Source organism: Eucyclogobius newberryi, unplaced genomic scaffold, assembly GCF_026437365.1.
Source record: "Eucyclogobius newberryi isolate DKJ021-1_F unplaced genomic scaffold, fEucNew1.0.hap1 SCAF_22, whole genome shotgun sequence".
Classification (NCBI taxonomy): domain Eukaryota; kingdom Metazoa; phylum Chordata; class Actinopteri; order Gobiiformes; family Gobiidae; genus Eucyclogobius; species Eucyclogobius newberryi.
In genome coordinates this window covers 21561531-21575229 of record NW_027315857.1, presented here as the reverse complement: position 1 = coordinate 21575229, position 13699 = coordinate 21561531, and the positions used below count along the sequence as shown (strand labels likewise).

The window sequence follows — 13699 nt, the reverse complement described above, 5'->3', positions numbered from 1 at the left end:
CTTCCTGTCATTTTCAACAGATTTGTCTGGGTCTAAACACAAACAGCTCTCTGGAGGGGGTTTGGCCCAGCCTCTGGAGCCAAAGTCTCAGGAGTGAAAATAGGGGAACGAGCCGTGGGCAGGACAGCCACAGATGCTCCAGTGTCTCCTCCTGGTGACAGGAGACACAGTGTCTCCTCCTGGTGACAGGAGACACAGTGTCTCCTCCTGGTGACAGGAGACACAGTGTCTCCTCCTGGTGACAGGAGACACAGTGGCTGTCCGATCTTGGGTCAAAGCGCGCCACATGTCTGTTGGTGGCCACGGCCCCATGCACCACCCTCCACTTGAGATCCGCACAACGTTTCTCTATGGGGGGACGGTACAGGGACCTCCTGCTGCCCCGCGGAGAGGAGCCTGGGGCCAACACCCTCGACCACAGGTACACCGGCCAGGGCGGCTTTGTGAAGGACTTTGGTGGAGATGTGATACAGGACCTTCTTTTCCACTGTGGACATTCCTGGGAGGACAGGGGTGTCAAACGTTAGAAGACCTCTGTTGTTGTCTTGTGCCCCTCCAGCAGCCCTCACAGACAGAGAGGGGAAAGACGCCCACCGGTTTGGTGGGAGATGTCCATAAAGTCCCAGTTAATCTCTGAAACGTGCTGGGAGTCCACGCTGCACCTCCTGCTACAGTCTCTGCAGCTGCACCTCCTGCAACAGTCTCTGCAGCTGCACCTCCTGCAACAGTCTCTGCAGCTGCACCTCCTGCAACAGTCTCTGCAGCACCCGCTCAGACCTCACCCCAGTCTCCTGACTCAGCTGAACGGCACTCTTTCACCCTCGTTCAGCTCTCAAGTCAGCCACCTTGGTCAGTCCTGCTGCAACTAACGCTTGTCTCTCATGTGCTGAACCCAACAGGCTGCTCGTTACCATGGGGTTATAAAACAGGGGTTCCTGGCCAGCATGTCCATATGGCTCCTCCCTGGAGCAGTCAAGCACCGAGCTCCAGGCTCTCAGCGCAGAGCGATAAAAGCCTGAAGTTCCCGACAGACCCAGTCTTTCCAGGTCCAAGATGAATTGATGTTTATCATATCTCAAACTTTCCACTTCTTGCAGCAGGACTGTCGCTGTCTCCATCCACCACTGCTGAGGACCATAGAGGAACCTCTGTACAGCTCTCAGGCAAAACGCTGCCAAACGGCCCGGACAGGTCCACCAACCCCTGACCTCCTTCATCCACGGGCAGGTAAAGCACCGCAGCCCTAAGCCAGTGGAAGCCTCCCCAGAAGAACAGGTCGGTCCTTCTGTTGCACATACAGTTCCTTTGGGTTTTCATCCTGGATTGGAATCTTTTACATTACGTCTCTGATGTGATTTCATATTTTGCCAATATTGCATCTTTCACTTTCAGCATCAGTAATGTCCATTTGCACATATGGACTGCGAGCCTTGCCTGTGAGAAGAGCCACTAGGCGGACTAATCTCTTTGCCATCTGCAGACTTGAGCCATTCTCTCAAAGGTTGTGAGAAAATGTCCGATGTCATCGTCTGGAGACAGAAGCAACAGCTTTGGCTCTCTGTGGATTACCATCTCTCTGTAAAATCAGTTCTGCTCATTGTGACCGGGGCCTTCTTCTTCATCAACGGTCTCATCTGTAGAAGGAGCAAGATCTTGCTCCTTGCATTACTCTCATTTGGTGCTGTATGTTTTTCCATTTTGTTTCTTGTTGTGCTGCTTCCCTTTCTAGACGCTGATCTCTGGCTCCATTGGACTGTGCGAGCGACCTTACCAGCGCAGTCAACTCTTCAAACTTGTCCCCAGGGTTGCAAGTTGCTTCAGTCCCCTGGTCAGCAGCTTCACTTGTCCCCACATCTGGATCATCGTGTTGATCAATCTGCACTCTTGTTCTTCTTGTACTCATCTTCAGTTACTCTGTTTCCTGGGCCCCGGCTTCTGACACCAATTGGATAGCAACCTTAGCGGCGATGAAGAGGACAGAGCAGATCTGAGACGAGACGAGTTCAGATGGTGCAGACCCAAGTGCATTTTATTTACAGCAATTATTTACAGAGAAAAAAAAGATTTGAAATACAGCATTTGTTTGCATGTTCACACAGCACTACCCACATGAGAAACTGCGACCACGCCCCTTTTATAGGCCACTGGGTTAGTTGGACCATCTCAATCCGAGAACCAGGTAAGTTCTATAGTAAGTTTTATAGTGATTCAAACGGCCAGATAAAAACATCAAGATGCACTTTTTGGGACATGAGATGGTTTTGTTTCTAAAATTGTCACGATTAGGCTACCCCTAATAAATTGTCTGTTTGCTGTAACCCGAGTCAACATTTTTTAAGTGGGTCGGACGGTAGGCAAATTCTCATTTTTTTTACTTTGAAGGCAAAAAAAAAGATCCAAATTTTGTCATTTTTTGAGTCGGAGTGACCACCAGAGGTCAGGCTTCAACTGTCAATGACGGAAATCGTCTCTTTCAACCCGATCGGGAGACTAAATCTCACGATTTTAAGATATTTCAATCGACCTTTTGTACGCCGCTATCCTTTATTTTGGTAGCTAAGGCGAGCGGGGGGAACATGCGGGGGAGACGGGCGCCGCCATGTTTGTTGTGATGACGCTGCTGGCCGTGTTTCAATCCCAGAATGCATTTGCGTAAATCAAATTTCACACCCTGACAGAAGGTGACATTACTATGGACATGTCAGTGGCGCCGACAAGGGCAAACCAACTTGAAAATGTCAATTTGACGCCTCCTACGTGCGCACTGTTTTATTACAGACGTATGCGGAGGACAGAAAATGAAGACGCGCAATGCGGTGCGCAGTATGTTATCAGTTCTTTGAGATGAAAGTCAGGTTTACCAGCGTGATACCGGCCGGTGAGTCGGCGAAATAATTGAAAAATAAAAGATTTTGACGTTTTTTCAACAAAATGCTGATATTTTTATTTCAGTCGGCTAGTTTCATAGCGGGTCGGTCGGGTTACGGCAAACAGACATTATTATTATTATTATTATTTTGCCTATAAACTCGGCTCTCTTTAACAGTCAAGGGTTAAAGCTGTTTATTAAACTGAAGGAAAGGCACATATTACAGTCATTTCTTAAAACTATTGAATTTCAGAAATGCTTTTATTAAAATTATTCTTATCATTAGAAGCAATAGATCAATAAATGAACTAAAAGTAAACATTCAATACAGTGTCACAGCAAGAATAAATCAAATAACTCTTCTCTATCTCTATGAAGGCTTTTTTATCAGCTAAAACCCAACGATCCGAATCCAGAGCTCAGGAGGATCCGAACAGGTCTAACTCCAGCTCCACTTCGGGCGCCTCGCTAGCGCCTCGTGTGGCCCTGACCTGAAACAACAGGAGGTGCTGTTCACAAAAAAACATTCAGGTCACAGAATATGAAGGAAAACATGAAAGAATAAACCCCAACCAAACGATAACTGAAGTAGTTCTAACCCAGGCAAAACAAGGTCTAAACCAGGACTCTAACCCAGTGTAAAGCAGATCTAAATTAGACCTATACCAGGACTAAACCAGGACTAAACCAGGTCTAAAGACTCCAGTACCTTGCAGTAGTAAAGTAGAAGGATGACAATGACAATCAACGGTAGAGTGACCAGGACTTTGAAGATCAAGTGTGAGTCTGAAGCTGCAACACAAAAAGACGCTAACATGAGGCTGTGTGACTCTAACATGAGGCTGTGTGACTCTAACATGAGGCTGTGTGACTCTAACATGAGGCTGTGTGACTCTAACATGAGGCTGTGTGACTCTAACATGAGGCTGTGTGACTCTAACATGAGGCTGTGTGACTCTAACATGAGGCTTTGTGACTCTAACATGAGGCTGTGTGACGCTAACATGAGGCTGTGTGACTCTAACATGAGGCTTTGTGACGCTAACATGAGGCTGTGTGACTCTAACATGAGGCTGTGTGACTCTAACATGAGGCTGTGTGACTCTAACATGAGACTGTGTGACTCTAACATGAGGCTGTGTGACTCTAACATGAGGCTGTGTGACTCTAACATGAGGCTGTGACTCTAACATGAGGCTTTGTGACTCTAACATGAGGCTGTGTGACGCTAACATGAGACTGTGACTCTAACATGAGGCTGTGTGACTCTAACATGAGGCTTTGTGACTCTAACATGAGGCTGTGACTCTAACATGAGGCTTTGTGACGCTAACATGAGGCTTTGTGACGCTAACATGAGGCTTTGTGACGCTAACATGAGGCTGTGTGACTCTAACATGAGGCTTTGTGACGCTAACATGAGGCTGTGTGACTCTAACATGAGGCTGTGTGACTCTAACATGAGGCTGTGTGACTCTAACATGAGGCTGTGACTCTAACATGAGGCTTTGTGACGCTAACATGAGGCTGTGTGACTCTAACATGAGGCTTTGTGACTCTAACATGAGGCTGTGTGACTCTAACATGAGGCTTTGTGACGCTAACATGAGGCTGTGTGACTCTAACATGAGGCTGTGTGACTCTAACATGAGGCTGTGTGACTCTAACATGAGGCTGTGTGACGCTAACATGAGGCTGTGTGACTCTAACATGAGGCTGTGTGACTCTAACATGAGGCTTTGTGACTCTAACATGAGGCTGTGTGACTCTAACATGAGGCTGTGTGACTCTAACATGAGGCTGTGTGACTCTAACATGAGGCTGTGTGACTCTAACATGAGGCTGTGTGACTCTAACATGAGGCTGTGTGACTCTAACATGAGGCTGTGTGACTCTAACATGAGGCTGTGACTCTAACATGAGGCTGTGTGACTCTAACATGAGGCTGTGACTCTAACATGAGGCTGTGACTCTAACATGAGGCTGTGACTCTAACATGAGGCAGTGACTCTAACATGAGGCTGTGACTCTAACATGAGGCTGTGTCTCTAACATGAGGCTGTGTGACTCTAACATGAGGCTGTGTGACTCTAACATGAGGCTGTGTGACTCTAACATGAGGCTTTGTGACGCTAACATGAGGCTGTGTGACTCTAACATGAGGCTGTGTGACGCTAACATGAGGCTGTGTGACGCTAACATGAGGCTGTGTGACTCTAACATGAGGCTGTGTGACTCTAACATGAGGCTGTGTGACGCTAACATGAGGCTGTGTGACGCTAACATGAGGCTGTGTGACTCTAACATGAGGCTGTGTGACTCTAACATGAAGCTTTGTGACTCTAACATGAGGCTGTGTGACTCTAACATGAGGCTGTGTGACTCTAACATGAGGCTGTGTGACTCTAACATGAGGCTGTGTGACTCTAACATGAGGCTGTGTGACTCTAACATGAGGCTGTGTGACTCTAACATGAGGCTGTGTGACTCTAACATGAGGCTGTGTGACGCTAACATGAGGCTTTGTGACTCTAACATGAGGCTGTGTGACTCTAACATGAGGCTGTGTGACTCTAACATGAAGCTGTGTGACGCTAACATGAGGCTTTGTGACTCTAACATGAGGCTGTGTGACTCTAACATGAGGCTTTGTGACTCTAACATGAGGCTGTGTGACTCTAACATGAGGCTGTGTGACTCTAACATGAGGCTTTGTGACTCTAACATGAGGCTGTGTGACTCTAACATGAGGCTGTGTGACTCTAACATGAGGCTGTGTGACTCTAACATGAGGCTTTGTGACGCTAACATGAGGCTGTGTGACTCTAACATGAGGCTGTGTGACTCTAACATGAGGCTGTGTGACTCTAACATGAGGCTTTGTGACTCTAACATGAGGCTGTGTGACTCTAACATGAGGCTGTGTGACTCTAACATGAGGCTGTGTGACTCTAACATGTGGCTTTGTGACTCTAACATGAGGCTGTGTGACTCTAACATGAGGCTGTGTGACTCTAACATGAGGCTTTGTGACTCTAACATGACGCTGTGTGACTCTAACATGAGGCTGTGTGACTCTAACATGAGGCTTTGTGACTCTAACATGAGGCTGTGTGACTCTAACATGAGGCTGTGTGACTCTAACATGAGACTGTGTGACGCTAACATGAGGCTTTGTGACTCTAACATGAGGCTGTGTGACTCTAACATGAGGCTGTGTGACTCTAACATGAGGCTGTGTGACTCTAACATGAGGCTTTGTGACTCTAACATGAGGCTTTGTGACTCTAACATGAGGCTTTGTGACTCTAACATGAGGCTGTGTGACTCTAACATGAGGCTTTGTGACTCTAACATGAGGCTGTGTGACTCTAACATGAGACTGTGTGACTCTAACATGAGACTGTGTGACTCTAACATGAGACTGTGTGACTCTAACATGAGGCTGTGTGACTCTAACATGAGACTGTGTGACTCTAACATGAGACTGTGTGACTCTAACATGAGTCTGTGACTCTAACATGAAGCTGTGACTCTAACATGAGGCTGTGTGACTCTAACATGAGACTGTGTGACTCTAACATGAGACTGTGTGACTCTAACATGAGTCTGTGACTCTAACATGAAGCTGTTACTCTAACATGAAGCTGTGACTCTAACATGAGTCTGTGACTCTAACATGAAGCTGTGACTCTAACATGAGGCTGTGTTGCTGTACTTACATCCCACATAGAGCTGGAGGGCGTGGCTCTGAGAGGAGAAGTTGTGGTTGAACACCTGCAGGTGGTAAACACAGGTGTAGTTTCCTTTGTGGGCGGGGCTAGTGTCAGAGAACAAGAAGTGTGCAGAGTGATTGACAGCGGGCAGGGTGTGGTTCTGAGCGAGGTCCACACTGGGAGAGAGGAGCTGGAAGGAGCCTCCTGGGAACTGTGGCTCCACAGAGCATTTGACCCTGAACTTTGACCCCAGCAGCACCCGGACCCCCTGCGGCTGGGCCTCGGAGGGCCCGTCTAACACAGACAGGGAGATGATTGGACGATTCAGTAAGTCTGTGGAGAGAGAGGATGGAGAGGTTTAATTCTTGATCCGACTGAGGCCTGAGTCCAGGGTCAGAGGTCACTTTCTAGGTGCAGTGTTCTATTTTCCTGTCGACACAAATGTTTCACTCCAAAGTAAACAAAGGGTCAAATGTGTGAGGTGAGGGTAGAAGGAGCGAGAGAGGAAGAACGTGAGGCTCACTAAAGGTTCATTCATTTCTCTTGGTCAATGATTTTTTATTTAATATAATTATTAAAGGACATATGGACAAACCAGATGCAATGTTTTAAGTATTATAACAGGATATGCTAATTTTTAACACCTGTCCATTGGGCCAATTTAGAGTTGGCCATTTTTGCCTAACACATGCATGTATTTGGACGGTGAAAGGAGCCGGAGAACCCGGAGAGAACCCACGGTAACGCGGGGAGGCTCCACCCAGAGAGATCATGTGATGTTGGTCTGCTCCGGGAATCGAACCCATGATTTCCTCCTTGAGAGGCAAGAGCGCTAACTTTGCCAGATGAAGTTAAACATGTGGAGCCGAGATCAGACTTTGGAGCAACAAATGTATTATTTTTAGTGTTAAAAGCACTGATTAAAAGTCTGTATTGTTAATTTTAAGGAAATTAATATTGAAAGGACTTTTTATTTCCTTGTAGTAAAACATTAAATAAAATACCTGAACTCATGTGTTTAGGGGGGAAATATTGTGATTATTATAATTTTTTACGTCCTATCGCCGAGCTCAAGAGAAAACCTAAAAATGTATCACACTTTCACTTTTACCTGAACACACCACGTCCAGACCATCAGAAGAGGAAGAGTCTGTGCTCATGACACACTCTCTCACTGTAGACTTCTTCACACAGTCAGGTCTGATCCTCCACACAGGACTCTGTAGAAAACCACCTCTGGTTCCTCCAGAAACAGCAGAGCCACAGTCCAGGTCTCGACACACAGCAGCTGTGTCCCTCAGGTCCCAGCGGCCAAAGGCTTCACCTCGTCTCCACTCTCCTCTGTATTTCACCTCCACAGTCCCAGCACAGCGACTGGCTCCTCCCACTAGCCTGAGGGGCTCTGAATAGACAAGAGACAGAGTGAGCCCCGCCCTTTTACCTGAGCAGCTTAAGCCCCGCCCCTTTACCTGAGCAGGTGAGGTTGACAGCGGCTCCAGAGGAGCAGGTCCATGAGGTGGAGCGGGGACAATCCATCAGAGCAGACTCATGGCCCTCACAATGGAACGTCTGCAGACCCAGAGGAGAGACCGCCCCCTGGAGGAGAGAAGGAGCCCCACAGCCCAGCTCCCTGCACAGCACCTCTGCACCCTGAAGGTCCAAGGCCTCTTCACAGAGCCAGGTCCAGGACTGGTTCCAGATTTGCACTGATCCTGAGCACAGGCCGGACCCCGAGACCAGCCGCACCGAGTCTGTGGACACATGTGTGACATCACGGCTCTGAGCCAATAGGACACACTCATGTGTGACATCACGGCTCTGAGCCAATAGGACACACTCATGTGTGACATCACCGCTCTGAGCCAATAGGACACACACATGTGTGACATCATGGCTCTGAGCCAATAGGACACACACATGTGTGACATCACGGCTCTGAGCCAATAGGACACACACATGTGTGACATGGAGGAGTGTGAGTGAAAGAACGTGGATGAAGCACAGAGGGGAAAGAAGAGGAGCATAGACCAGAGAAAGTCAGATGTCCTGAAAGAGAGAAAGAAAGGACAGAGAGAGATCATGTGGGTCAGAAGTCTGAGGATGAGCTCTTCTGGTCCAGAGACATCTGCAGGTAGAACTGTGAACACATGAAGCTCTTTCACTTTATTCTGACAATAAAGTAACTCTGATTCTTTGAGTGCAGGGACTCGGGTCGGGCTGAATGTTTTGGGTCTGATCCAAACTCTAATTGGACGTTCCACAGAAATCTTTTACAGCTGACGTTCCTCTGGAGAAACTAGAGATAAAACATGATTAAAGTTAAACATGGACAGATTCTCCAGATACTGGGACAGATGGGACAGATACAGAGGGACATGTGCCTGGGTGACATTTTATTTTCAGGTATTTGATCTTTCTCTCTCTGGTCTTGTTCTGTTTGTCTGTATTTATAATACAAAAAGTACAAAATCAATCCTCAGAGACAAAGATGTGAGAGTGAAAAGGGAGAATGTAATATCAGAGCTGAACACACCTCTAGACCCCGGCGTGAGGGGGACGAGTCTGTGCTACTGACACCGTGGTGGTCCCAGGCCAAATCCTCTTCATTATTCATATTTGGATATTTGGAGAGCTAATGCTAAGCTTTAGCATCAAACTGTTCATCATCTGTTATATTGAGCCAATAATACTTCCATAATGACTGACACCAGCCACAGAGAGGATGAGTCGGTGAGAAACATCTGAGAGATTCAACATGAAGATGTAAAACCAGACTTTTACCTGAGCACTCCACCTCCAGAGCCTGAGAAGAGGAAGAGTCTGTGCCGATGACACACTCTGTCACTGTAGACTTCTTCACGCAGTCAGGTCTGATCCTCCACACAGGACTCTGTAGAAAACCACCTCTGGTTCCTCCAGAAACAGCAGAGCCACAGTCCAGGTCTCGACACACAGCAGCTGTGGCCCTCAGGACCCAGGGGCCAGAGGCCTCCACCCCTCGTCTCCACTCTCCTCTGTGTTTCACCTCCACAGTCCCAGCACAGCGACTGGCTTCTCCCACTAGCCTGAGGGGCTCTGAATAGACAAGAGACAGAGTGAGCCCCGTCCCTTTACCTGAGCAGCTGAAGCCCCGCCCCTTTACCTGAGCAGGTGAGGTTGACAGCGGCTCCAGAGGAGCAGGTCCCTGAGGTGGAGCGGGGACAATCCATCAGAGCAGACTCATGGCCCTCACAATGGAACGTCTGCAGACCCAGAGGAGAGACCGCTCCCTGGAGGAGAGAAGGAGCCCCACAGCCCAGCTCCCTGCACAGCACCTCTGCACCCTGAAGGTCCAAGGCCTCTTCACAGAGCCAGGTCCAGGACTGGTTCCAGATTTGCACTGATCCTGAGCACAGGCCGGACCCCGAGACCAGCCGCACCGAGTCTGTGGACACATGTGTGACATCACGGCTCTGAGCCAATAGGACACACTCATGTGTGACATCACGGCTCTGAGCCAATAGGACACACTCATGTGTGACATCACGGCTCTGAGCCAATAGAACACACATATGTGTGACATCACTGCTCTGAGCCAATAGAACACACACATGTGTGACATGGAGGAGTGTGAGTGAAAGAACGTGGATGAAGCACAGAGGGGAAAGAAGAGGAGCATAGACCAGAGAATGTCAGATGCCCTGAAAGAGAGAAAGAAAGGACAGAGAGAGATCATGTGGGTCAGAAGTCTGAGGACGAGCTCTTCTGGTCCAGAGACAACTGCAGGTAGAACTGTGAACACATGAAGCTCTTTCACTTTATTCTGACAATCAAACTCAGGTTACTTAAAGTTACTCTGATTCTTTGAGTGCAGGGACTCGGGTCGGGCTGGATGTTTTGGGCCTGATCTAAACTCTAATTGGACGTTCCACAGAGATTTTTTACAGCTGACGTTCCTCTGGAGAAACTAGAGATAAAACATGATTAAAGTTGATTAAAGTTAAACTGAGACAGATTCTCCAGATACTGGGACAGATGGGACAGATACAGAGGGACATGTGCCTGGGTGACATTTTATTTTCAGGTATTTGATCTTTCTCTCTCTGGTCTTGTTCTGTTTGTCTGTATTTATAATATAAAAAGTACTAAATCAATCCTCAGAGACAAAGATGTGAGAGTGAAGAGGAGAATGTAATATCAGAGCTGAACACACCTCCAGACCCCGGCGTGAGGGGGACAAGTCTGTGCTACTGACACTGTGGTGGTCCCAGGCCAAATCCTCTTCATTATTCATATTTGGATATTTGGAGAGCTAATGCTAAGCTTTAGCATCAAACTGTTCATCATCTGTTATATTGAGCCAATAAAACTTCCATAATTACTGACTCCAGCCACAGAGAGGAGCAGTCTGTGAGAAACATCTGAGAGATTCAACATGAAGATGTAAAACCAGACTTTTACCTGAACACTCCACCTCCAGAGCCTGAGAAGAGGAAGAGTCTGTTCTCTCGACACACTCTGTCACTGTAGACTTCTCCACACAGTCAAGTCTGATGCTCCACACAGGACTGTGTGGAAAACCCTGTCTGTCTTCTCCAGAAACAGCAGAGCCACAGTCCAGGTCTCGACACACAGCAGCTATATCCCCCAGGTCCCAGTCGTAAGAGGCCTCCACCCCTCGTCTCCACTCTCCTCTGTGTTTCACCTCCACAGTCCCAGCACAGCGACTGGCTTCTCCCACCAGCCTGAGCGGCTCTGAACAGACAAGAGAAAGAGTGAGCCCCACCCCCTTACATGAACAGCTGAAGCCCTTCCCCTTCATCCTGACTCCTCCTCTCAGTACCCTCTTGAGCCCTGTTTGCTCTCGTGTCGTCTCCAGCTCTTTACAGGAAGTTATCAAACCTCGGCCAATCACATGCAATTATCTATTCATTTTTTCGTCGTAGAGGCAGCAGAGGAGTGAGCAGGGAAAGACTTCCCTCATCCCAGACACTTCCTCCAACTCCCGGGGCGTTCCCAGGCCAGAGATATAGTCGCTCCAGTGTGTCCTGGGTCTTCCCCGGGGCCTCTTCTCTGTGGAACATTAAACTCTCCCCAGGGAGGCTTTGTCCAGGAGAATCTAGAACTGATACAGCGGCTCTACTCCGAGCACCTCCTGTGTGACTTAGCCACCCTGAGGAGGAAACTCATTTAGACCGGTTGTTTCTGTGATCTTGTCTTTCGGTCATTACCCATAGGTCATGACCAAAGGTGAGAGTAGAACATAGTTTGAGGTGTAAATCTCACTCTTTAGCTTCCCGCTAAGGTCTAGAATCTGAGAATCTGACCGACAGTCGAACCTCAGATTCAGGAGGAACAGTGTGGAGAAGGCTTTACACCGTGTCCCTCATGGTGTCCTTTCGGGGGTGCCCTAGGAGTCTGTGGTCCGGGGTCCATTGCTCCGGGAGTATGTGGTCCGGGGCCCTTTGCAATGGGAGTAGGGGGTCTGGGGCCCTTTGCTCTGGGAGTATGGGGTCCGGGGCCCTTTGCTCAGGGAGTCTGGGGTCTGGGGCCCATGTAGGAGCTGTGTTCACTGCAGTCAGACCTGTTCCAGTGCATGAGGGACTCCTCAGGGCTGCTCTTTGTCACACCTTCTGTTCATTGTTTTTATGGACAAACTTTCTAGGAGGTCAGGGATCAGAAGGGGACCACAGGATCTCATCTCTGCTGTTTACAGACGATGTTGCCCTGATGGCATTGCTCTCCTCGTCACCTCCTCTAACTCCGCCCCCCAAGAGCAGCAGTGGAAATTAATGATCTGCTCTTTGAAGTGTCTCGCTGCTGCTGTGAGCGCTGTAAGATCCTGATCTGCTTCTGCGCTCATGTGATTAAATCACTTAAATCAATTAGGAAACTCAAGAGAGCACAACTTCATCATTGGACATCCCATAATCACAGGGTTCATGAGAGAATCTCGGAAACACACGAGAAACAGCATCACAGACATTTGCAGCACTCTGATCGTCTAATTGGATTCAGTAGAAAGATGTGATAAAAGTCTGATTGTTGTCAGTGAAATGAGGAGCTGTACTGTTTGTTGGTGGAAAACAGCTGATAAATAAATTATTTAAGAGACTTTTGGTGCTGCGGTGGTGGAGTGGTTGATTTAGGTGACAGCACATGTGTTAAAAAAAGCCTTTGATCTAAAAAAAATACTAAAATAACTTGTTTTGCTTCTAACTTTGACGTTTAAAAAGCTGAATTGTGTCTTGAATGTGATCCATGTGTGATATAAAACAAAGTCCTTTGTCCCAGTGCCTCATTCCGACCAGAGTTGTGGTCATGGCTGTTTTTCCGAGTCGGATGTGGGATCTACAGAGTTCCGAGATCACGTGAACGCAGCATCTCTGAGTGTGTGACTGTGGCAGAGTGGTTAACCTCAGTGTTAGTGGCAGAGTGGTTAACCTCAGTGTTAGTGTCTTTTCTAACAAAGACTGTTTCTTATTAAGAAATGCGAGGTTCTGTGTATAAGAGTTTTTGTTTATAAGAGTTTTGTTTATAAGAGTTCTTCTATTAAGAGTGTTTTTTAAACTTCCTACAAGTTATCTGTCCTTTTCCTGTATCTACCTGCGTTGCAACAATGAAATTTCCCCATGTGTGGACAATAAAGGAATATCTTATCTTTACCTTCTGTGCTGTTGTTTTCGGACAGGACCCCTGCACAAAGAAAAGTCATGTCACAAGATGGCGGTCCAATGACACAAAATCGCTGCTGTTTCCATCAGTGACACACACATTAAATCAGTTTGATGGAAACAGGAAGCTCACTATCGCTCTCATCACACTCTGGGGTTTGACACACGTTTACATTTTCATCTTCTGAAGACATATTTCCCCTGATAAAACACGTGAACAACATTTAAGGGCTAAGAATCTTCGGTGTGTTTCCTCCTTCAGCTCCAGCCTGGCGAGCTGTGAATGTGCCCAGTGATCTTGAGCTGTGTGTGAAACATGAAGTGTGAGTCCTGTTTATGAGAAAGGGCTTCATGCAAATGGAGTCAAGTCAACGGCAATTAAAATATGATCTGAGCACAAAAAGGTTAATTGAAGTGTTTAAGACGCTGCATGTCCCACATAAAGGATGGAATGTGGTATT

General features: G+C 47.6%; 1 protein-coding gene across 1 annotated transcript; it reads right to left on the bottom strand.

Annotated features, from left to right (window-relative positions):
* Positions 1-3286: 3286 nt before the first annotated feature.
* Positions 3287-13288, bottom strand: LOC140371845 (antigen WC1.1-like). Its single transcript, XM_072459063.1, has 9 exons — positions 13231-13288; positions 11026-11319; positions 9728-10009; positions 9367-9660; positions 8055-8336; positions 7697-7987; positions 6592-6918; positions 3579-3661; positions 3287-3360 (listed from the first exon to the last, which is right to left on the bottom strand). Exons 1-9 carry the CDS (start codon positions 13277-13279, stop codon positions 3289-3291), a joined length of 1974 nt encoding a protein of 657 aa, XP_072315164.1. The 5' UTR covers positions 13280-13288; the 3' UTR covers positions 3287-3288.
* Between the last annotated feature and the right edge of the window lie 411 nt (positions 13289-13699).

What these genes read in the sequence shown, in the direction of transcription:
- LOC140371845 (XM_072459063.1), bottom strand. Translation starts at nt 13,279, where the DNA reads ATGACTTTTCTTTGTGCAGGGGTCCTGTCCGAAAACAACAGCACAGAA. An exon ending in TCTGGAGGTGGAGTGCTCAG is followed by an intron (nt 8,337 to 9,366) that starts GTAAAAGTCTGG and finishes ATGTGTCCACAG; the next exon opens with ACTCGGTGCGGCTGGTCTCG. An exon ending in TCTGGACGTGGTGTGTTCAG is followed by an intron (nt 6,919 to 7,696) that starts GTAAAAGTGAAA and finishes CTCTCTCCACAG; the next exon opens with ACTTACTGAATCGTCCAATC.